This window comes from Astatotilapia calliptera, chromosome 13 (assembly GCF_964374335.1).
Source record: "Astatotilapia calliptera chromosome 13, fAstCal68.1, whole genome shotgun sequence".
Taxonomy (NCBI): Eukaryota; Metazoa; Chordata; class Actinopteri; order Cichliformes; family Cichlidae; genus Astatotilapia; species Astatotilapia calliptera.
The window spans coordinates 8022974-8048616 of record NC_137434.1 but is presented as its reverse complement, the minus strand read 5'-3'; the positions used below and the strand labels follow the sequence as shown (position 1 = coordinate 8048616).

The window sequence follows — 25643 nt, the reverse complement described above, 5'->3', positions numbered from 1 at the left end:
GCCAAGAAGTCTGCCTGAGGACAGTGTATTGTATCTGGGATAATGTTTCCATATGACAGACTATAGGTATCCTGAGACGTATGCTCAACGAGAATCAATAAAGAGAAGGAAATACGGTGGTGTGGACATGGCATCTGCAACCACAATGGTTTTCTATGTGCTTTAAGCAAGTTAAAAAAAATGCTCTAGGCTAAAAAAATAAATTAAAAAAAGGCAGCATAGATTCTTGTTTTGACCCTTTTGATCTTTATTAGCAGCAGCTTTCGATACGTAGGTTTTAACCTCCTCGTGATGTTACTCCGAATGAGTCAGCTAAATGCTTCTATTAAAACACAAAGCTTTCTGATGGCATGCAAAACACAAAAGATATCTTTAGACCTGTGTGGTGAGTGTATATCGATTTCATTTTCATCTCTCGACCAATCAGCAGTTCATTTCCATTGCTGGCACCATAGTTTGGAAAGCAATTAAGGATTTGAGTCTTGTTCAGGAAGGCTAGATGCACCTTCTGGGATTCAAATAACTTGTGCTCATAAGACAATTACCAAAACCCCTACACCATATTACACAATGTTATTACTGCTTCTGGAGAGTGTGTAATAGGCTTTCACTCAGGAAGAGGAGCTTGATGCCGTTTCATTTCATTAACTAGATGGTCATTTCATGAGGGACACTGACCTGAGCGCGTTCAATAATGATACATATACATTATACATACAGATATAAATCACTCAACCTGCTTGTCAGTCATGAGGAAATATTCTGATCTATTACTGAGAATGAACCCTATTTCACTAAGTAAGAGGCTTCGAGTGTGAAATGTGCAAACTAGAACACATGTAAAGGGCTCGGGGTCTCTGAGAGGGGCTCGTCTGATGAAATGGATTTGTGTAATTTCCCTGATTTTTCTAATGAAATAAGTGCAAAAGGTGACGGCCCCATTGATGACACCCCTCTGTGTGCATCTTGACCCCAATTATAGTACTGTGACTTGGACAGCAGATGGTACATAACACAGAGACACACATGCACACAGGAGGAGTGGCCATGGCAACAGACTCATAATGGTTGTCCTGGTGTGTAGTGGAATCACTTGGCCTAATTTGTTAAGTACCACCTCAATATATTTAATTTAATCAGTCTATTCTGAGCATAAAACAAGTGTTATCAAATGAATCCTTAGCTGCCCACACTGACAGCTCGTCAGACATGTTCTTTAGAAACAGGACAGTGCTTTAATGGGTTTCACTGATCAGCATTTTCACATTTTGTACACTGCTCTGCATCTTGCTTTTGATAAAAAACATGTGTGGTAAGTTTGCATCTAAGAAAAGCAAACTAAACTAATTAAGCCTAGACCAGCAGGTCATTTTAAAAACTCTTTTAAACTCCCACAGATGCTCTAATAATCTATAATTTACAGAGAAGAGTGCTTTTAAAAAGAAAAACATAATAATTTTAGTAGCTCATATTATATTAGGTCAACATACATACACGTCATCCCTGAGCCAAAAGTCCAGGCTTCAGACTGCCCCTAATGTTTCTGAGCTTCTAATAGTTTTTCTCCATTATCAGGTCTGCATGATGTCAGAGAGACACACACAGCTCTGGCTGTGAGCTCGAAAGCTCCGCCCACCAGCTGTCCACACCTACTATTTACAAAGAGCAGCCAATCAGAAGAAAGTTAAAGTAAGGATCCATTGAATGGTTGTACTAAATTCCAGTATAACATAAATAAGGATTATAATATACTCTAGCAAAGGAAAATTAAAAAAAAAAGTTTAAAATTAGCTTTAGAGGCTGCCTTTAAATTAAAATATAAAATAATACAATCTACAGAAGTGGGATGGATTATCCTGCTTATATTTTGAGGAAAAATTTCTTCCTGTAGAGCAGGTAGGCGATGAGCAGCCACAGTGCAGTCCCCCACAGGCTTTGAAAGAGCCACTCCCAGTGGCTCTGCTGGAAGCGCATTTCCCAGCTGAAAGGGAAGTAGAAGCCCAGGAGAGAGTGGCCAACATACACAAAGATGGAGTTCATCCCTGTGGAAGAGGGGTGGAAAAAAGACAAGTTATTGAACAGGATTTATACAATTTAAAGGATTTTTCCCTGCTTTCCATAATAGCTGAATGACTAAAGTTATGTGCAAAAAGTAAAGGCTTTATTGCAGGGATGCTTTCCAAAAAGCTTTCCAAATGAGCTAATCAGTTTAAACTCTTCTCTGGGAGTCTGGCCAATAATGCAAAAAAATTACTGGAAGAAAAGAGTGAGGACCACAAGTCCAAAACCTAGACTATAATCCCTACAAAGGCTTTCAGGACATTTGTTATATTAGGCTGAAAAATGTTTGTCTTTGCATAATCAGCTAATGAGTTGCCAAACACAATTGTCATTGTAGTCAATATTTTAAACTACGTTCCAGCGTTTGTGAGGTTTTTATTCCAACCAAAGCACATACACCTTTGTAAAGCAGCCTGTCAGTACAAGAAGAAACATACCTGGGTATATGAATGGCTGTCCACCCCACCAGCCCTTGATGTCGACGACAAAGAACATGCCTCCCAGCAGCAGGAAAGACAAACAGCCCATACACATGATATAGGACAACGACCTGAAGAAACAGACCATCGACAACACTTTACTACAACAGCAACATTTTACTTGGCACATTTGGGCATCACTAAAATCTGAGCAGAATGGTGTGAAGAACAGTGTAAACACACTCAGTCCATCAATCCTCTGCTGCAGATAAATAACACCCAGAGACTGTCCTACAAACAGTGAGGCAGTTTGCTGGACTTGTCTAGAGCATCAGCATATGGACCCTTGGCATGTGCCTCATGGAGCTGTGCCAGCTAACCACGTCTCTGTCTGTTCCTAAGTGCAAGAATGCATGATGAAATATTATCGCATGTAAAATGGCTCCTTTCTAGAGCCTCCCTGCATTTATTTTTTATTTCTTTATCTCAGCTGAAGTCGAGCCAAAAACGACTCTTAGCTTGGAGTTAATTACTTTTAGACATCCCGGCAAGGACTTGTACCCAGGAGCTCAATAACCTGTGCATGATGAACTGCCTATAAAAGCCAGGTAGGTAATGGCAAGTGATGCCCCATGTGGAACATCATGAGGAATTTGCTTACACATCACAGATGAAATGGCGTTCTTCCTGCTACAACATTTGAATGATTCACATCACATATAAAGGGAAATGTGGGAGTGGAAACAAATGCACGAGTCATAAAGTAACCGATGTGTGAGGTGGTAACTGTGTCACATTTCATGCAAAATCATTACAAACATTTACCAAAGTGCTGTGCCTTGTTTTTCTAAAAAGGCTTCTAATAGTTCGGGAGCAGTTAAGACTGCGTTGTGGTTATACAGTTACATTTCCCAGAGTCTGAGCTCTTTCCATCACACAGAGCTGGTAAAACAGTGAGTGAGTGCTTCTGGGGGAGGATGAAGCATTCTTTATTTCGCTGGCCGTAAGGAAGAGTGATCATGTTGGGAGGATGTATAACGGCAACACCTCACACTCCCAACAGCCCGGGTGATTATTTACAGCCGTAGCTGTCGTTAGAGGTAAGTAAACGCGTGTTTTAGCAGCCTTGATTTGTGTCTGTTGGAAATCCCATCCTTTCTTTTTTTGTGAGGAAAAGTGGCTGGATTTAGAGGGTCAGGAAGCACTTACCAAAGGTTTTTATTGACAGGTATAAATCCTCCGTCTCGCGTGCACTTAGAAAGGATGGCTGCGGAGATTCCCTGAGGGTGGAAATGAAACAGATTTCAAATCGATGGAGGGCGATAAAGCAATCTGTATTGGGCTGCTAAAATGTGAGGCAACAGTATCAAGCAGAGTCCACCAGATAAACCGACAATCAGAGAGTTACGTGGACATGGTCCATTAACTTATACACACACACAAAACACTAGACAGGACTGCAAACACACCAAAACAATGAGCTGAAAAACATTAAAACGTGGGTTTGTCACTACAGTAAAACACCACCGAGAGGCATCTACAAAGTCCAACACACTGAGGCCCAACTGACTCCATGTTCATATTTACTCATGATCTGCTCAACTCTACATCAGTAAGCACTTTCATAGTCTTAACTATCCCCCACCCTCCCTGTATGATTTAGATACATGAAGAAAGATTTTGTGCTGCACAGAGAAACCCAGGACAGCAGATCAGGATCCAAACATGCTCGTTAGGTGGATATCCATCATGTGTATAGATGACAGAATCGATGGTGTGGAAATAGCCTAGCTGGGGCTGGATTGAGTCTCCAGGCTATCCAGGCAGCAGGATGTGGGATGGGGCTGGTATGTGGGGCAATCGCTCAATTTCAATCTCTCACTTCTGGAGCCTGATCGTTGGACTTTAATTAACAGGGGCTGCTGTTTATTATGAGGAAGACACATGGCTGCCTGTGAATATCAGCCTGCCACAGAGATCACAAAACAATAAACCATGGTCTGATGTTTACTGTATCCACACTTTCTGTTTTTCCTGTGCTTAACGCCGACCCAGTTGTCGGGTGTGTGCAGTAATAAGTTTTCTCCTCCTCTGAGGAAACCTGCTAATGTTAAGAGCACATGTCTGAAACAAAAGGCAGCTCGGCTCTGCTTCCTGCCTCCCCCTTTGAGCCGAAATCTTATTAGAAAAGTCAATATCAAGAGCAGGCCAATCGCTAAAACTAATTTTGCTTTCTGTGTTGGTAAGACATACAACCAAAAATAGACTTAACCACTGAGATTAAAAAAGTCAAATCAAATATACACGTGCAGAAACGGTGAAACAAATATATGCTGCGCTGATTCTTTATTCCCGTGTCTGTTCCTAAAATCAATAACGATGGTCTGCTCTCACTGCCAGCCGATGCAATGTGAGAAAATCTATTCTATTGCATTTTTCTATCTCAGCTAACCAGGATTTAAGCTACTCTGTCGAGCCACATCTAAATACTGTAAGATCCAGAATATCGCACCTCCAACACTGTAATCTTGAGTAGCATCCGCAGCATCTATCAGCTGGTAAACAATGAGATACAGTGGAAAAAACATTAAAGCCTAATGTTTATTTATGACAGCATGAGCTACTTTGTCACTGTGCGCCGCTGGGAGAAGCTAAATGGATCTAATTTATGTCACCTCCCTCCAGCCACTCATCGCACAATGATAGTCAATAAGATTCAACACCTGGAGACATAATGGAGCTTTGTCCTTTAAGAAGTGAGGTTAATGACGTTAAATTCTCGCAACAGAATTTCAATTGATTCTCACATATACGAGCAGGACTCTGTCACTGAGTTTCTTCCTACTGTCCTTTTGGAAAATACTGTCTGGATGGAAAAACGCTGCTGTTACAGACCTTTAAAACTTCACTGAGATATTGTTTTGGACATATTAGACTACAAAAATAAACAGATTTGACTTGAAAAACCTTATGACATAGTAGTAAATAAAATAAACAATTTCTTTAACACCAGAACCTTCAACGCTGTTTCAACTCATGTGTCAAATAAGTAAATAAACGTCTTGCAGTCATACACGTAACACTCTGAAGGAACCTGATACCCAAAGCTGGACAGAAAAGGCACCCAAATATACTGGAACTACAGAACTTCAGACAAGTCTTTCCCTGCTTCTGTGTGTTTTTTCTTTCGCTGCACAGATTTTCCGTCCTGCGCAGCTTGATTTCAAAGGCCGTGCGATGCAGCCAGCTCTTCCAGCTCTATCATCGCTCCAGGTCACAGAGCTGCCGGTTCAGGATGTCTGCCTCCACAGCACGCAGGCTCCTCCTAACCCCGTTTCACAAATGAGCTATATCTCTGGAGCATCACGCTGCACGTACATAAAAACAGTGGCAAGCACAGTTCAGCGGAGACTAGCCTTCCTACGTGTCTGTCTGTCAGTCTTGCTAGAGCAGACTAGCAGCCTCTTGTCACAGGTTTAGAAATACAAAACAAGCCATCTCCTGTAACACTTGGCTTCTCCCTGGAGGACGCATTCCCCCTCTAAATGAAATGGAGGCCAGCCTGGCTCTTTTTGTGTTTTAAGACCACCCAGAATCTCAAACAAATATGACCTTAAAAGCTTTTCAGACAGGCATTACCTTTTTATCCTAGGTTTGAATGCACTTTAATAATTCCTTTCTTAAATCTGCCATGTTTGGTTTGCTTATTGAGCCCTCGCTTGCAGCTTCCTAAACTGATCATACTCTTAGAGTAGATGCTTTTATGCTTGCAGCAGACTGTAAGTAATATGCATAACTCTTCCAATCCAAAACCACATGTAAAGCACAGAGAGGCAACGAGACGCAGCGTGTATTCCCCCGAGGGTCCGGATACCCATGTCTGCCCGGAAACACAGCCACACATGGATGTTGTTTAATTGTACTGAGATCACACACATGTCCTCTGCTAAGTCCTGCTAATGAATGACTTCAGCAAGCTACAGTATGACTAATACCCAAGAAGCTGGAAAACACGTTGCAGAATTTACCTGCAAGGTGAAGTGAAACACTGAGACCATAAAAGTGCTCGGCTCTGAGTGAATCACAGGAGCAGGACAGTTATTGGGTGTCTTGGTTTTAAATTAACAACTGACTTTATATTCATTTCCTACAGCAGCTCTGCTTAAAACCTCCACGTACCAGGATGAGGGTCCACACTAGGAATCGGCACAGGATGTGGATATTCATCTTTTTGTAGAAAATTATAATTTTCCCCGCCTGTGAAAGAAAGAGGCAGAAATAAGTACAGACCCCACAGCCTATTCACTCATCTCTTTAATGAGAAATACCACATAAACACCAACACCCGGTGTGTCCGCGTACTTGCCCTTGGGTAACCAAATAGGCCTGGGATGTGGCTGTCGAAGCCACGTCCCTGACATGGCGGTCACGTTTCTCCTATCCCATGGAGCCAGATGTGGGGTGTTAGTCATCCGCACCCTCTGATTAATTTGGTGATGATGAATATGTTTCAGCTGAGAACATTAGCATGGACCAACACAGAGGAAGCCAGCGGACACCTGGCGTGTCGTCTAAGACTCGCTGACTGAAGGGCTCAGAGCAAACCGCCCACGGGGAATTGAGCAATGTGGTCACTTTTTCATGTTACCTTCCCACAACCCAAATGGTTATAAGTGCCACTGTCACCATCTGAGACGCAGGTCTGAAGAACAAAAAGGGCCTTCCTACTTTCTAACAGCATTTTGTCATTAAAGTAGGGCAGCTGTGCATTTACAGTGAGACAGGAAAACATCTGTCACATAATCTTTACTGTAGTCACACTGTAGGTTTATATTAACATATTAACACTGAAGAGCATCACTGTCTGCACAATGAAGCCATTAAAACTTTCAGTCTAATCAAGTCAAACTGAGTATTTTAAAGTCACATCTTCAGAAGGTTCTGATCATTTCCTGTCTCTAAGATATTTTCAGCCTGCTTTTTGTTTTTGACAGGAAAGTTTTGTGTTCAGTTGAATTCAATTAAACTTTATTAAAATAGTGCCAAATCACAACAACAGTTGTCTAAAGTGCTTTATATTGTAAGGCAAAGACCATATAATAATACAGAAAAAACTCCAACCATCAGACAACCCCCTGTGAGCAAGCACTTGGTGACTGTGGGAAGGAAAAACTCCCGTTTGACAGGAAGAAATATCAGGCAGAACCACAATCAGGTAGATGGAGCCATAAACCACTAGTTGTGGGTTTATAAGACCTTTTTGAATAAGTGGGCTCATTATTATTATTATTGCAGTATTTTGTTGTGTACTTCTAATGTTTTATAAACCTGCAGAGACTCTAAAATATACAGTTTCTATTCAGGATCAAGTCCAGTGGAGGCAAATAAAACTTTAAGGTTTTTTTGCAATGCATTTTGAAAACACAAAACATACATATATTTTTTAGGCTCGAAATCAATTCATGGCAACTATTTTCTCAGTTAACAGTACAGTGGTGCAGTGGTTAGCATTGTCATCTCACAGCAAAGAGATTCTGGGTTTGAAGCCGCAAGCCAGCCGGAGTCTTTCTGTGTGGACTGTACAGATTCTCCCAGCGACTGCATTGGCTCTCTCCAGGTAATCGAGCTTTCTCAAGCAGCCCAAAGACACACGTTAGGTTAACTAGAGATTATAACTTGGTGTAAATATGAATGCCAGCAGTTCACTGTCTCTACATATTAGCCCTGTGATACTGGGTTACGGGTTACAACCTGAACAGGATGCCAGTCTACCAGCTGGGCTGGACTCCAGCAACCACATGACCATGAGTGTTGTCCACATTAAAGAGGACTGGGACATTTAGCTTGTTAATTTTGCAGAAATGAGCTTCCTCCAAAGGGTGGCTGGCCTCTCCCTTAGAGATAGGGTGAGAAGTTCGGCCATCCGGGAGGGGCTCAGAGTAGAGCCGCTGCTGCTCCACATCGAAAGGAGCCAGCTGAGGTGGTTCGGGCATCTGACAAGGATGCCCCCTGGGCGCCTCCTGGGTGAGGTGTTCCAGGCATGTCCCACCGGGACGAGGCCCCGGGGCAGACCCAGGACACGCTGGAGAGATTATATCTCTCGGCTGGCCTGGGAACGCCTTGGTGTTCCCCCGGATAAGCTGGAGGAGGTGGCTGGGGAGAGGGAGGTCTGGGCCTCTTTGCTTAGGCTGCTGCCCCCGCGACCTGGCCTCGGATAAAGCGGATGAAGATGGATGGATGGATGGATTTTGCAGAGTTTAAAAGCTGATTTAAACAATTTAACCAAAGCTATGTATGGCATAGGTAATTTTACCTAAATGAATAGTGAACAAATACAGATTTGGCATAAAAAACATATGAGTGGATCTGTCCTGCACTGTATCAACAGTTCAGGCTAGTGGTGGTGCTGTTATCAGGTGTCGGAAATATTTTTGGCACACTCAGTACCCACTGAGCATTCTTCTTCACAGCCAACCTGAGTATTGTTGCCAATCAGTCCATCGCTTTGTGACCACAGTGTACATATCACCTGGTGGATACACGCAGCATATTATAAAGCTCAAATCATCTCTTAGGTGGTCACTACAGTCATCAGGTCTCTATTCAATACAGAACCTTTGGGATGTGGTGGATTGGACAATTGTCAAGATCTGCCTATGCAGGTCACTAAAAATGCAGACACTTGGACTAAACTTGGCAGAAGCAAGCCATTTATTAAGGCTGCGCAAAAAAATACAAAGGCAGGACTAAGACTTTTTTTTTTTTGCCACTCATGCCACTCACTGCATCGTACAGGAGAAACTTAGATCTTACCTGCATCCCTAGAAATCCAATGACAATGGAGTTGATGGTACTCAGAACCCCCTCTGGGTCAAAGGGCTGTGTGGTGCGATACATTTCCTGGAAAAAGCAAAACAAAACCATGCAGTTTATAATTTCACCTACATTGGTTTATAGCAGAAGCATTGTATTGCAATATGTGATGAACATTCCTACTTTGCACGTGGGGTATCTGTACATGTTATCACCAAACATCCACCTATCGATGTATCCCGCTGCACCTCCCGTGCAGTTTGGGTAAAGCCCGTTATCGCCAATTCCACCGGCTCCTAAATACCCTCTGTTATCAAACAAGAACATAATTATTGTAGCTGTAGTTATTACAAAAAACAATGTTTAATGAAGTGTTTTGTGTTTATATGAAAACACAATACCCAGATGCAGCAGAGAACGCTCGGTGTTCTAATACCAAAGGTGATTTTAATATTCTTAAACCCTGTATAGCAGTTGTGTCTCAAGCCACCACACATTCACGTTCAAGGAAGAAAAAACCCAAAACTCAATCAGATGAAAAGACACAGAAGGACTGAGAGTAAAAAGTGCTACAGCTTGAACCCACAGTACTGTAAACGTGATGTCATGCAGGGTCACAGAGAAGGAAAAAACAAAACAAAAGACAAAAAGCAGAAGACACAGAGCGAGGAAGATGGATCCTCTGCCTCCGCTCCTCTTATTGCACATGACAGACTGAGATTGGCTAATTAGGCTCTCTGAAGCATCCACCACGGGCCCATAAATCACAACGGTTCATAACACCTGCAACACAAGGTGCACACTCACACTGTTGCAGCACAAACAGGCCCAACTGGAGATTATCTCAGCTTCGACACATAGGAAATTTATGCTTTTAGCTTAAGTGTACGATGCATTAGTGAGGAGATTTGACCTGAAATGCTATATGACAGTGGGAGTCATGTCCAGACTTACGTGGGGCAGTTGGGAACAGGCATGAGGAAAGTTAAGCACAGCCACAAAGTCTCCAGCAGGATGATGATCAGCCACTGCGGCCAGTAAAGGAGAATATCCTGGACCGGGTTCCACCAGTTATACTGCATCATACATAAAGCACATAATATTTTTGTTTTTAGGTCCAAAACTGTTTCGCATTTAGGTATTTTTTTAGCATTAAACTAAGTTTTGGGATAGATTGGTCCACTTGAATACACAACAAATTCATAATTACTAAACATTTTTAACTCTTCTTGGAGCTTTAGAGATGTCTGTCTGTTAATCTGGACGAATATCTGAGCTCCGCACGTAACGAATGGATGGAACTTGTTGAACTGTTCAACAAAGACTTCCACTGCACTGAACTCACAGGTCCATCGACTCTTTGACTTGTTATTCGTGTGCTTTTTCAGGTTAGACTCCTTTAATTTTTTCTCTTGTGTGTAATGACTGAAATAACTGAACTTGACAGAACTGCTCACCGCAGTCAGTGGGATTTCTTTCTGGCCCCAGAAAGTCTGCAGGAGAGACAGAACAAAGTAGGTGAAGCCCAGACGCTGCAGCACTCCTGGGATCCTCAGCCAGGACCAGGACACTAGAGCACAGTGAAGAACACACAGCATGAACGCTCACTGTGGCACCTTAATACTGACAGACAGTGATTTAAATAACATATGAACTTATAATTCACAAAAAGCACGCATATTAAGTCATTTCTGTAGACACAAGAAATCAAGAATTTTCCCAATTATCCCGACGCCACTATTACTACAACTACTTCTGATAGCAAGTTGATGTACGGCATAAAGGCTGGAGAGAGCTCATGTCAGCCTTCAGGATACGAACATGTCAAGAAAGAGGGTAGCTAATCAAACATTCATCAACAGTTATCTCTCGGTCTCACCAAATTGGGAAGGATAGGACTTGCTGCTGCTGGAGAGAGATTGATGGTAATCTACACATTAGCTAATTGAAAACCTCTTTGCCACGCAAAGTGCCGTAAAAACAATATGATCCCAATCATTGATCCGGACAAATCAAATAAGAGGCGGAAATCTTTTCTTTCGCAGGAAAAGGGGAAGCTCTTACTAATGACACTTTAGTTAAAGATATATGTTACACACCCCTGCAGAGATAATTGACTGTGTCTGTCGCCTGATAAAATTATCACGTCCTACAGGAATGTGCAAAAGTATTGAGCCATTGTTCATTCCTCTATACATATAAGGCAAAAATAGTTTGATGTGACAATTTTGACGAGATCGAAAGTCAATATATTTTTTCTACACAGCCTGAACTGTCTTAGGAAAGCTTTCTTCAGATAGTTTTCAGGAGTAGTTCTCCAGGTTTCTTGAAGGACAGTTAAAGCTTTTCTTTGGATGTTGGCTGCCTTTTGTTCTGTTCTCTGTAAAGATGATCCCACACCGCTTCAGTCACATTGAGGTCTGGGCTCTATGGAGACCTATCCTTGACTAATTGTGTTTCACTGCGTTTTTCTATCCAGGTATCATTTTGCTGATTGTGCTGAGTTGTGTTTGTCATCATTTCCATGCTGAAAAAATGAAGCTGTTGTTAACCAGATATTTTCCAGATGATACTGCATTGTGGATCAAAATCTGACGGTACTTTCCTGCATTCGTAATGTTATCAATTTTGCTAAGATACCCAACAGCACTGGCTGAAATGCAGGCCCAAACCATGACTGAGCCTCCACCGTGTTTAACAGAAGGCTGCTAACAGTCACCGTCGCAGCGCTCTCCTCACACAAATGGGAAGAAATTATGTGTTTCTGTGACAAGTTACAGAACAAAGTAACAAAGATTAAAGATTCGGTTCTTTAATTGTTTGTTAAAGAGCGTAACAAACAAGCATCCCTGGAAATGGTTAGGCACAAGGACTAGACTGAAAATGAGTGAAAAAGCAGTCAATTGTATTGATGACAATACACTATCAGCCTTTAGTGGCTCAGTGGTAACATTAACATGACAGTCTGGCACCCTGGAAGAAAATATAAAGAAATCTAGGATGGTTCAAATCTTTTGCACACTATTAGAATAAATAATTAAGAATCAAATAGCAGAAAAGAGCAAAATGGGAAAATTTCATGTTTAATAAGAATTATCATTTTAAGTTGAATCCATTTACACAAGAGTTTGAAAGTAAGCTGCAGCAGACTGTAACACAGTTTTTCTCCCACATTTATGCATTTTCTTTGTGTTTGTGTGTAACGGACACCTTTTTTGACGTTCAATACTATTTAACTGAAGCTGTCTGCTTCCAATCTATGAGCACTTTCAGTGATAGATAGACAATATTATAATATGTTGGTAGTCAGCAAAACTGAAAAAGCCACTAAAAAAGTAGGGCAGCCAGAACTTTTCAAAACGACTGGTTTTTGTGTTCGAACGTCCTCTTAAGGCAACTCGGTGGCAGGGGTTTGAATGAATCAACTCTCACGCCTCACGCATCTCATCCAAATCATATTTTGTATAGTAAGTTTGTATTTATTTCGAGAATAAAGTAACAACATTTCAAGGTTTTTAATATGAATCTGCTTTGACCACTTTTTGGGACATCTAACCACGGTAGGGTTTTTGAAATTACTCCTATTTGATGTCAAAGGTTAATACCTCCTTTTCTCTCTTCTGACATTGAAAAGCATTTAACATATTGAGTTAATGTGACTCCATTCTCTTATTAGATCAAGCTCTGCGACTGAGCTGCAGAGGACGTCCTTGGAGACAGAGGGCAAAGCTGCAGTTTATGGTAAAAGTCAGTGTGCTGTTGTGACCAGCTCCAGCAGCAGAGTCTACAGCAGCTGCGTGGAGCTGACGGCTGTAACACTATCTGTTTGTAATTGTCCATTACCACAGCGGTTGTTTTTGCTCTATCTGCCTCTGTTAAACGTCCCCTGGTGCTGGATTTTGAGACTGCACACACAACAACAATATTTTTGTTAACCCAGTTAAGCAGACATCCACCCAGGAAAGTCCATTAGCACCACAGATAGCTAATGTGTGAAGGGCGCCCTTTGCATCCCAGGTGGATGGGGGATTTTCAGCATTATTCCTCTCCTTTAACCCTGACCCAGCCATGAAGTTTGGCTTTTATCTCAAATCAGGAGATCAACCCACTTAACATCTCTGTCGCAGACCAACAAACAAAGAAATTTACTTGACTGTAAAAAAAAAAAGTAGCTATCACATTTGAAAAGCTAAACTCATCATTTCAGTTTCACCTAAAAAAATGAATTCAGCAGCTACTGGTTGCAGTGACGAATGAAATATCTAGTTACGACATCTGTGTCAAAAGTATTTGATGTTGCTTAATTTACAGGAAATGCACTTTGCCTTCAAGCTTGCACATGAGCGGGTGTATTACCACACAGAAATCCTTGTCCCCACCTGTGCTAATAAACTTGCTTTGCTGTATGCGAACATATTACTACATGAGCTGGAGTCTGCGTAGTGTAACTGACCTGAAAAAGTACATATCGATCGATAGATCGATAGATACACACATATGAGGATTTAGTTTGACTGAGAATCAGAATACACAATGTGCACCTACGTGGTCCGTCTTTGGGAGAGTAGTTGAGAAAGCAGAAGCCGAGCAGCAAGAGGACGACTGTTCTCCAGGTGATTTTTCGTAGCAGCTGCAGGCGGCTAACTCCTCTCCTCTGCATGGAACTGAAAGCCAAAACCACTGAGGTCCCAATTACAAACACAAACCTGGAAGACATAACAGGATTATGCCATTCAAACCCACATATGAACTGTACAAACAAGAAAAGTAGTAAAAGACGTTAAATAGGTCAGGCCCCTTGTGCCAAACCTACCATGGCATGACAAGATCCGCCACAGTTAGACCTGCAACAATTTCAGAAGCATAAAATCAATTAATACCAACAGACCAACACACACTTGATCTCATCAGAGAGTTTACAGTTCTTGCCCTTCCATACACACAAAGACAACAAGATGAATTAAAAACAATGCTCCGTCCTTAAAGCGCTGCTTCTGTCATTAACTTTCCATTTTGAAGAGGCGTGATTAATAAATATTTACACTCCTGTGACAGCAGCAGTCCTGCAGCCAGGCGAAGATTAATCAATCCAGCTCTGAAATCAATGCACCTCTGTACATGTGGCAAAAAAGCTATTACAAAGTTAAAATTGTGAACACCCATAAACAATTACAGGAATTTTCGAGAAAAAATTGAAACTGAAATTAAAACAAAAAAAAGAAAGTTTATAAGAATATTTACTTTTTCTTGTTTTAAATACTTTTTCAACCAAAATCTCTACTTCAACCAAGATGCCTTGCTTAAGAGTACCTCAATACTGGCTATCATAACATTGGAGTGTTACTCATTCCTTCCTCCTCCCTCATCTTCTTCCAGCTGTCATTTAAATCCTCCTCCTCTCCTCCCTGATCATTAACAAGAATAAACATCTATGGATCATGGTGTTGATTTTGCTTGTATGAGAAATGACACCCTGTGTTTTTCTTAACTACATTCATCATAATTAGTGACAACGCGTCAGAAAACTCTGCTAACACTATGGGGAGGATTTCGCCGCTGAAGATCAGGCGATTGCTGCATCATCGTTGTGTGCAGGGAGTAAGGTGCGGGCTGTAGGGTACAAGCAACTGATTTAGTTTTCCCTTATGTCAATTCACGTGCATCATGTACTTAACCGTTCCAAGGTGCGTGCTGAAAGAACCAGTAGCCTCCACCACCATAGTTCACAAACACCATCACAGTCAGGGAAAACCTATAAAGACAATACAAGTCGATATCCAGGAAAGAACAAATGAAGAAAATGTGTGAGTGAGGCTGAAAAACTGTCAATAAAAATATATTATTCAAGTGCAATCCTTGATTATAATTAAAAATTAACTTCTGAATTAAAGTTAAAGAGAACACAAGAGGGGCTTTTATTCAGTCTCCCTCCAAATGCAAGGTAATGCAATCTAAGCATTATGAATCACTCAGGAAATGAACGCTTGTCCTCTGGATCTCCTCAAGCAGGAGTGCTGACTAAAGACTTTGCATCTAATATATGATACACTTTATACTTTAGCACTGGCCGAGTCTGCTGAAACACAGCGCACGTGATGGAGTGCTTCACTGAATCATACACTGGAGGGAAAAAGGTGTTTGCGTTGCATGTCAGAAAATGGGCGGTGGGCCACTACACAACACAAACTTGCACGGTAATGCAATGATCTGGGCCAGGCTGAATCTTTTCACCATCTGTAATACGTGAATTTATGTTTTCGTGCGTAATCAAAAAGAGTAATAAAATCATAAAGGGGGGGGGGGGGGGGGGGGTCGTAACAACATTACGACAACCTTTAAGAAACAGCCTGCCTGATAAGGTGCACTGTATCTACCTCTGCCTCCTCTTGTTTTTCTGCCTAGATTCAATTAAGAGCTGCACTGAAGCCATTACTGCTCTTTTAGCCCCAACCTGCTGATACAAGATTTTAATCGGTCACTATCATCTCAAAAGGGCTATTAAAGCAGAGTAAACCCTGCTGCATGTGTCCATGTTCTCTTCCTCTCTCTCTCTCTCACACACACACACACACACACACACACACGCACATGCACACACACACACACGCACACAAGCTATCGTGTAAATTTTGATGAACGCATCCATTAGTTGTCATGGCAACAAAGACAAAGGTTAAATCGCCAGCCAGATGAGACCCTGTGAAAATTGCAGTAATATCCCAGATTATTGGCCATACTTATAATTAAAATTCCCCGCTGTCCGATTGGAAATGAGACCCCCATCACTTTACATATGCCACACATCTGTGACAATACAGGCTTCTAATTATGATGAGTGCTCAATTAACATAATGTACACTAAGGAACTCTTTGTTTTCTGTTGGATCAAAGTTAATAAGGTGCAGGTTGACACAGCAGGCATTTTCTTTTTTTTTTTGGTTCCTAATCAAGTTTAGGTTGTTAATATGCCTTTGAAGCTCTGCAGTGAACATTTGCCACTTTAGTAATAGACTTAATTCCTTTCTGGGAATGAGCAGGAATGATTTATAGCTAACAGATTACAGAGAGACCTGTCTGTTGCAGCACTGACAGCCAGTTATGACTCACTGATAGACACTTATGGACGTCTTTGATTTGAATCATTGTACATGCATTACCAATTAGAGTATCAACTTAGTACTTTCCCCCCATTGCTAATGGATAGCTGCAGTCTATCCCTGCACAGTGTTGAGTTACCCACTGTACTGGCCATATCAAGTACACGGACACCCAATCTAGTCATAATAAATTACAACTACAGTTGAAAAGCCAAGGTTCTATTTTTTTGTGGCCAAACATCAGAGCGTATCTGAAACCCAATATGTAGGAAAACTTGGATCTCAGTCAAAATAAGGCACAGAATGAGTCAGCCACCTGCTGTTAAATGCGGCTCACAGTTCTTGGTTTTGCTGTAATAGTTGTTTCGTCAGTTGTATGCTGCTGCTAACTACTGACAGTGCGATTTTCAACGGTGACGAAACTGGTGAAAGGCTTTTAGCAATGTGGCACAAGATTAAAATCCAAATCCTTTTAGAAAAATTAACGTGCGACCATACGCCACAGTTCTCTGTATATCATGTCAGGAGAGCCCGAGCAATGATCAGAAAAACCTTTCAGCTGGGAAGAAAAGCTGTTTGGCTTCAGAAATGTCTCAGCATTTATGGCAGATGACTGATGTGTCTGTTCTCTGTAGAAAGCTGTTACTTATCCGGGGGTAGGGATCATAAGTCATGGGTCTGAGGAGGCGCACACAGCGTTAATCTTTAGAGCTGAGTCACAGTTTGATTAAGTGTGACGCCAGGTAGGAGCGTTTCCGGTATTACCATTCAGGACGTACGCACCTGTAACCCCGGAGTGACATTTCAGCTAACGAGATTGAGGAGGACTGAGGCAGGAAGTGGAAATGAAGGGAAATAAAACTGAAATGTATCCTCCCCCTGAACTCATACAGATTCTGAAAATGCACTCAAGCGCTTGAGCTCCCAAACTAAATAACAGCATGTTGTATTTTCAGCCCGCCACATATGCTCGGTGATTTTCAGCTGGCTCCTCGTCCAAAAGGAAGCCACAGATGGAGAAGATGCCAATTGTCTGCTGGATGCTGCCTGTGTGCTGCTGGATTTCCTCTCGCTCTTCAGTTTGGCAGGAGATCTATTGCTGGGTGGATGTGTGCTGATATGTTGACTGTATTATTACATCAATTATTTGGCGAGGGGGAGGTCAAAGCCACACCAGCATCCTGTTTCCAGAGAGGCGTGCTTTGTGTCTAGCCCTAGGCCACAATTAAGGCGAGCAGGGAGCCCAGATTCAATCACATGCATCACTCCTGTCCAACAGAAACACACTGTTCCAAACCCAACACACACTGCTATCAGAAACCATGCCCAAAGCTATACCGCCTGATAACAAAAGCTTGAAGGAGCATGTGGCCAGACTGTGACCCCTGTAATTATTCATTATGTCAGGCCTGTAGATCTTTATGATGCCTCAAACTTCTCTAAAAAGAATTAACATGTGAACGAGCTCCATGTGGTGATAGAGCGATAAACACGAATGACTGTTGAAGGTGGACATACCCTCGGAAAGTATCCAGGGAGAGCAGACGTGTTGGTTTAGCTTTAACAGCACCGTGTGCAGTTTCACTAGCATGTGATTCTTCCTGGAGAAAAAACAGCAGGGAGACAAAATAATGTCAACACTCACTGGGATAAAACAGTGTGGGTTACTTAAGGGGATTTGACAATTACCAGTGCTTTAAGCTCCATTCATTGTTGCACTTTTAGGGTTAAGGTCGCTTAAGCAGATATTTAAACCCCAAATCAAACTTACATATTTTTCATATCTAGATAGTTTTCTAATCAGCAAAAAAAAAATCAATAAAGGAAGAAGAAGAAACACTTTTGACATCTAACAAATCATAAAGTTTGATAACACAAATGTTCCAAAAACATGAAGCACAACACTCTGAGTTATTCTTAAGCAGCTTAATGCTCTGCTTTATTAACTAGGTGCTGCTGTCTGTCTTTGCTTGCTGGCCAGTTAATGTAAAGTGGGCTCATTTCTTTAGATTTTACTTGGGAAATGGGAAAACGGGGGCAGAGTTTTGTTGACCTGTGATAAAATACATGGAAATACAATACATGAGGGATAAACTGCACTATTCCTAACAAGCTTTAAAGTCAGTATTTGGTACGGTCACCATCATGCTGAAAATTCATTTTCTACATTGATACTTGCATCAGTTTTTACAAGATCCTCAACATCACCGACTGAAATGCAACCTCAAAACATGACACAACCTCCACCTTGTTTTACAGATGGTTATAGATAATCATCTCTGCTGAACTCCTCCAAATATATAAAAAATAAATAAAAACCATGGATTCATCTTTCCATAAGACTTGATGTCCTACCGCAGTATTTTCTCCTTGTTTCACTTTCTTAAGAATTTTCTTAAGAACATGACAGTTTATGTATGTAGCCTTTCAGGCCTGTGACTTCTTCTTTTTTCCAGTTTCTTTACATTTTTAGGGACATCCTGCAGACCGTGCCAAGATGTGCCATGTTTCCAGCTAAAAGCTGTTTGGGAATTTACCTCGTCAGTGTAAAAATTCTATTTTATGTCATGTGTTTTTGTGACAGGTTGAAAAAACCTGGATAACTTTTGCTCAAGAGCACTTTTAAAACATTGCAAAAACGTCTGGCTCCTTGGAAGCAATATATAAAGAACTAAGTGGAGACTTTTGCACACTGTACATAAAATGGCAACACATTTGGCTTTTTATTTGTAGGTAGCAACAGGTAGCAAACTTGTTTAAAAATACTGATAAAGTCAAAGGTTCACTGCTTCCTCATTCACAACTCCTCAAAATTCTCTCCGCCCCGCGTCTTCCCCCCCCTCTCACTGTGTGAAAGGCAACATTTCGATGACTCTGGCCTGTTGCCCTCTCAGTTGGATTAGCCTGGCGTGCTGGCCTCCATGCAGCATTTTAAAGAGCCAGAGCAGGAAGACACCCGCGCTAATATGTCGTGATGGATTTGCGTGCCATCCAGACAACATATGGAAGCCAGAGACATTTTGCTTGAAAGAATGAGAGGAGCTATTCATGTTCACTGAAAATACATGGCAGCTCTTGCCATGAAGCCCGATGATTGGACGGATACAACACTGTATCGTTTTCTATGTAAGTCTGCTGTGTAACTGGCTCTGCTAACATTTATATCAATCACTCCATTAGTGTCTCCCAAACGGCTTGATGACTGGAGCCTCAGAGCAATTTTAGAATGCATCTCGGGCTGCATAGCTGGCCAATGATAATGGTGCAGTTTAACTGCTGGATCAAACAATATTTGATTACCAGAAAAAGGTTTCTACATGAAAGAGATTGTGTAGTTACTTTATATTTTGTATTTCAAGAACAGTAGCAAAGATTTACTGTATATTTAAAAAATAATTTGCTTTTTAATTTAAACTCATAATGGACATACTTTGAGCTGTTTATGACTTATTTAATCAAAATATAATCTCATCTGACATAAAAAAAAATCTAATGTAATATATTTATTAGAAGCAGCATTTAACTTACATTCTCTTCTGAATGCTGTGGGCCTTGGCAGCAAATAGTCTTTATAAATTTTGATGTACAACGCCTCCTGGAAAAAGAAAAACTTTAGGCTGCCCGGTTCTGATGGAAAAGCAATCAGTGCAGGATTCTTGCAGATGATGTAAAAAACACACATGTACCTGCAGATGTAGGGTATCACAACGAATAACAGAGCGATTACAGCCAGCAGGAGTGCTGCCACCAAAATAGCTGGAAAAATAAGTAAAAGGAAATCATTCTGTACCATTCTCTGTCCATGTCAGAAACTTTATACACTACATCTCTATCAGACCAGGATCTGAGTGGGGATAAAGGGGATGACTGCCAGTCCAAACTGTCTGCTATACTAGCCTGTGGGCTCCCCTGTGGCTGTCTTTCAGTCAACCAATGTCAAAGGGGATCCCTCAAGTGACAAACAAGAACCTAATGAAAAAGTCTTGGTTGAGCCGCCGAGGAGTAATCACTGCGGGTAATCTAACCCTGCAGGCATGTGAAAATGAAAATGTAAGGCTGTGCTGGAACAAGGATGAGAAAACAATGACTTTGCCAGACTGCCGGAGGGCAGCACAGATAGGAGCAGGGTCAACTTGAGGTTTACAGTGCAAGAGGGCACAAACACTGTAGCGAAGATGGATTTTGTTTGCCCCCCCCCCCCAAAAAAGGAATAGAGCTCTGAAAGCCACCGATTTGCAAACAAAGGGAGATATTTTACACCTGTAGTACTGATTATAAAACTACCTAGGCTTTATGAAATCTCCACATGGTCTTCTTTCGTCAAAGCACAGGAGAGCAGAGTACACGCAGTGGAAGAACAAACAAAAAGATGCCATTTTAAGCCGAGCTGAATCCACACAAGGACATCCACTCTGAACAAAGAGCGGTCACTTAATCTCCTCGGAAAAGTCATGGCATCTCTGGTGTCCATTCATAAAAACACCACAAAGCTCTCAGCGCATGAACCACATTAGAGCTCAGCCACAGACATGCTCGCTCCATCAGTAACCGTTGGTATAAATAGAAAATGAATGGTAGACACTGAAACAACTGAATTAATTTGAGTTCATTGATGTATAAAAGTCGAACAAAGACTTAATAGGAGTCGATCCTGTAGATTTCCTTGTAAGAATTAAGGGCTCTGCAGGTGACTTGTGGTCTGTGGTGTGATACAGAATACACTACTAACACGATTAAAGGGTGCATCTGATAGCAGCTTCACAGAAACATATGCTTAAAGTAATGATCTCATGCTGCTCTGTGGCCAATCAATCTCAGACACTGAAGTAAACTTTTAAAATTCCCTAGCAGAGCACCTCATACCTTTCTTGAGCTGCTGACCAGACCGTTACTTAAGGTGAACAATTCCTATGGGGAGTTTGTATAATCACCGGTCTGTGGAGCTAATGGAAGATCATCATACTGTGAGAGGTGCAGTCACACTGACCATAACAGATAATGGCTACTTGGCCTTAAAAGTCTGATCTACAACATAATCTGCAATATTGTTAAGTAGTGTGTGCATTATGGAGAGAGGCGCTTTCAAAATCCCATTACGCCCTAATCCTTCCACACTCCCTAATGTATTACCCACAATGCTCTACGAGCCAGAAGCAGGCCTTCAAAACAAGCAGAAAAGCTTTTCTTTTATCCCTTTTCAAGAAAGCGAGTCTGATCTGATCAATACACATCATGTCCCAAGAGATGGATGAGAACTGCTGCTCAGTGGATGTGGACAAAAGCAGTGATTCTCCTCTTTGCTGACTCAATTAATGGGATCAAAGGCTTGGCTGGAGTTTGCAGACAGGTACCTTTGCTGTCACTGCGCCCTCACAGCTGAATCCCAGCAGTGTCGGTCAGGGATTCAAAACATGGAAATTTGTCCTCATGTATTTTTCAGTAGTGCTGCGTACTTACGCAGATAGGCATTATTTGGTCTTCTATCCACAATGTGAGTGCAGCTGCGATTATTTGCATCTAGGGTGTAAATCCAAATAGAGTAGTGACCACCTTCCTCATACGTTTGACTCCATCTGCATGGAAAAACAGTGAAATAGTCACAAAGTCTTAAAAGCTCCTATTTGATGCCCAGTTAAACTGTTTTCTTTAAAAGCACATTGCTGCTCTCCTGCTGCAGTAGCACAACTATAAAGCTCAGGAGCACCACCTAGTGTCTGAAGGCTTAAAGTGCATGCCCCTGTCTTCTCACCGTCTCCAGTTTCAGGCCCCAAAAAAAACATCCCTGTGCAAGACTCGCTCATATTGATCCACTGTTGGGATGACATACTAGCTATCACTTGGAGTGTTTTTTTCAAACTGGGAAAAGTAAATCAATAGCAACACAGGCTGGTTAGAGACCTCAGCATTGATTTAAGAAGACCCAGCCCTTTGAAAGGACATAAAAAGCACAAAGGCTTTTCATGGTGCACCATCGCTTAGAGGTGGCCCCAAAATAGAAAGCTTTGCCCTCCTGTGTGGGATGTTCTGGGTGTTTATACATATTAGATCTGTCCTAACTGTTTAACATCCCAGCTGATTCTTCCCCAGGACATGTGGCTTTCAAGCTTTAATGAGCCCTTTTCATCAATATTGGAATGTCAGGTCTTATTAACCCCAAAACAGCCTGTGATCAATACACTGTGAGGTGGTTTAAGGGAGGGCATAACTCAGGTCCAGAAAATGGGTCAGGGTTACTCCTCCAACCCTGTAAATAATTTCACAGGCTGCTGATGCAATCATGTCACCACACTATATTATATCTTAAAACAAGAGCAATGCACTTTCACAGGCAAACAAGCAAACGAGAGACAACTTGCATCTAATTTGTTTTAAGTACCATCTTGAACAAATGTTTAACTTGTTACCTGCAAAAGGTTGCATTCCTGGTTTGTGATTCCACTTGTACTGTCAGAGTAAATTTGGTGCTGATTATTGCAGAAGCATTATTGTTGTTGGGTTTCACTGTGACCAAATGTTGGTACAAACACTGAAAAGCAAAACAAATAAATAATAATTAAATGGGCCTAGCATTAACTTAATAAAAATGAATAATTGTTTGTAAGTAAAAGACTAATTTGATTTAATGATTTAAAGGAATGTGCAAAAAGGGAAAAAATAGTACAATTCAGACAAGCTGGAAAGTCAATATTTAATCTTCCTTTAATCTTCAACACAGTCTGAACTTCTAGCTTCCTTGTAATTTCTTTAAGTAGTCTGTTGGAAGAGTTCTTGAGGCTTCCTGAAGGAAATTGAAAGCTCTTCTTTGGATGTTGGCTGCCTTTTGGTCTTTTCTCTGTCAAGATGATCCCACACTGCTTCAATAACGTTGAGGTCCGAGCTCTGAGGAGGCCAATCCACGACTGCTAGTTTTGCACCGTGTGGTTTTTCTATCCAGGTACGCTTTTACAGCGCTGACACTGTGTTGGGGATCATTGTCGTGCTGGAAAATGAAACTGTTGCCCATGCGATGCTTTCCACATGGTGCTGCATTGCAGATCAAAATTTGATGATTCTTTTTTGTGGTCATAATTCCATAAATTTTGACAAGACAACACTATCGACTGAAACGCAGGCTCAACTAGGATTTGGACAAAATTTGGATTCATCACTCAGTAAGACCTGTTTTTGTGTAATTTGGCATTCCTCAGCCTTTCCTCTGTTTCTTTTCTTGGATAATTTTTTCTAGACAGCCAGCCTTCCATTAAAACAATTTCTCATAAAACTCCTTCTTCTTCCTTTTCTGTCCCCCACTTGTCCAGTTTCCTTACACTTTTTAAGAACATGGAGCAATATGCCACGTTTCCAGCTAATAGCTCTGGGAATCACCTTGTTGATTTTTATGAGAGGATGCTATTAACAAAGTGCCTAAAGATTAAATTTAAAATTGATTCTTTGTCTGTCTTTGCCTGTGTAGACACAACACTGGTCCATCCCTTGAGTTAAGTGCCTTTTATATGCATGCATGATTCATAGGTCAGTGTTAAGTGGTTTAACAAACAAAACACATTCCTCTGGAATTGGTCAGGACTGAAAAAGAGTGAAAAAGCAGCCAATGTCCAAAGAAAACTTCAGAAGGCCTGGAGAAATATTGCTCAAGAACACTTTAAAACATTGCAAGAAAAGTCTGGCTTCCTGGAAGCAAAATATAAAGAAATGACAGGTGGCTCAAAAACAGTTGCACAGTAAAATATAATTAAAGGTTGGATGGTAATATAATGTGCAGAGCAGTGAATTTACAAGCCAAGACGGCCTACGTATAAACAATAGGTCTCCTCATTGACAAACTAAGTTGGGAAACACCCAGTGATAATTCCTTTCCAAGACTGTATGGAGTGAGTAATAGTGTTACGGTTTTACAGGGCAATCATAGAAAGCTTATTCAATATGAAATTACAGCATGGTTTAGTAATCTAACAATGCACTAAAAAAGCATGGCTGCAAATGAATTTTCAGAAATGAAAAAATACAAGTCCATACAGAGCCTGCCTAAGCAGGTACTTTACTTGTAACATCCTCTCGTCTCAGGATTCAAACATTTGACATGAGGAAGCATACTCAAGGTTCAAAGTTCAAAAGGTATCATATGTTCCAGCCTCCATTATGCTGCTGAACAGCAGTGTTAAATTATTCAAGGAACAGCACATACTTGGACTTTAAGCACTAAATTTTTCTTACTTTATGCTTGTCTTGTTTTTTCATACAGGTTTATCTGGTTTTACGTATATTCATATGTCTCGTGATGTTTTTATGATGTTCCCTTTACGTTTCCTGATGTCTTTAATAATTCATGGTTGCTTTTTCCAGCAGTAACTGTAGCGCTGTACCCACAGCACATTCCTCTCAGAGACAATCAAGCTCATTTTATAACAAAGGAGAGAAAATCACACATTTCCCTTATGTGAAATTTGACAACAACTTCACAGTGAATTACAATGTTTAACTTTACTGCATCTGTATGTTTGCTAAGATCAGTTTGCGTGACTATAAACTTTTTGAGGAACTGAAAGCGATTTTCCTGCTGATGCTGTGTCTTAATAAAACCACAGTGACGGTGGATATTCTTTACCTTGTAGCAGTAATCTGATGTGTAGGAAGCATGCACTTCTTCAGTCAGCTGGTTATGAAATATGAGCAAAGCCTGATCCATTTTCAGATGAGAGCCTGCATAGATTTAACACAGGCCTGATTTATTAGCTGAGAGTTCTCTTGGACATTATAAAGACAAGATGACAGAACATGGCATCTAATCACTATCACCACTGTGAGCGTGACACTGACTAAATTCCCATACTGACATGTCCATTTGTTGTAATTCAATTCAAACCAGAATTAAGGAGACCGAACAGTGACTTTCACAAGAAGATCAAAAGAGTATAGACCGTACAGTTTTTGCTGCTACTACCAGGACATTTGTGCACAGATGCCTTCACCAGAGCGATCCCCACCCTCCTCACCATTTTCGATGTGTCCTCCGATGCCGCTGGTAAAGAGGATTAACAAAGTTAGACTTGCATGTAGCAGTGTCCTGGACTCCATGTTTCTAGCCGTAACCAGCCTTGTCTACTGCTCATCTTTATAACTCTCACAATATAACCTGTGGTCAAAGGGCAGTATGCATACGTAATTGTTGGTTCCCTTTTCATGTGCTGTTTTGTGCTTACATTTAAGATCACATGTAATCATTGTCATGATTTGACATGAGGGATGCTAAGTA

At 41.2% G+C, this 25643-nt stretch overlaps 1 protein-coding gene across 1 annotated transcript; it reads right to left on the bottom strand.

Annotated features, from left to right (window-relative positions):
- Positions 1-223: 223 nt before the first annotated feature.
- LOC113035100 (heparan-alpha-glucosaminide N-acetyltransferase) lies at positions 224-25510 on the bottom strand. Its single transcript, XM_026190398.2, has 18 exons — positions 25384-25510; positions 24996-25090; positions 22795-22916; positions 21848-21963; positions 20077-20146; positions 19919-19985; positions 17909-17991; positions 14969-15045; positions 14107-14137; positions 13839-13999; positions 10751-10863; positions 10248-10369; positions 9477-9600; positions 9294-9380; positions 6660-6737; positions 3690-3760; positions 2499-2611; positions 224-2042 (listed from the first exon to the last, which is right to left on the bottom strand). Exons 1-18 carry the CDS (start codon positions 25463-25465, stop codon positions 1861-1863), a joined length of 1794 nt encoding a protein of 597 aa, XP_026046183.1. The 5' UTR covers positions 25466-25510; the 3' UTR covers positions 224-1860.
- Between the last annotated feature and the right edge of the window lie 133 nt (positions 25511-25643).

Coding starts and splice junctions, on each gene's coding strand:
- LOC113035100 (XM_026190398.2), bottom strand. CDS start 25,465: ATGGAGTCCAGGACACTGCTACATGCAAGTCTAACTTTGTTAATCCTC. Junction 6,738..9,293: donor TTGGATTTCTAGGGATGCAG/GTAAGATCTAAG, acceptor TTTCTTTCACAG/GCGGGGAAAATTATAATTTT. Junction 2,043..2,498: donor ACAGCCATTCATATACCCAG/GTATGTTTCTTC, acceptor CCTCTTCCACAG/GGATGAACTCCATCTTTGTG.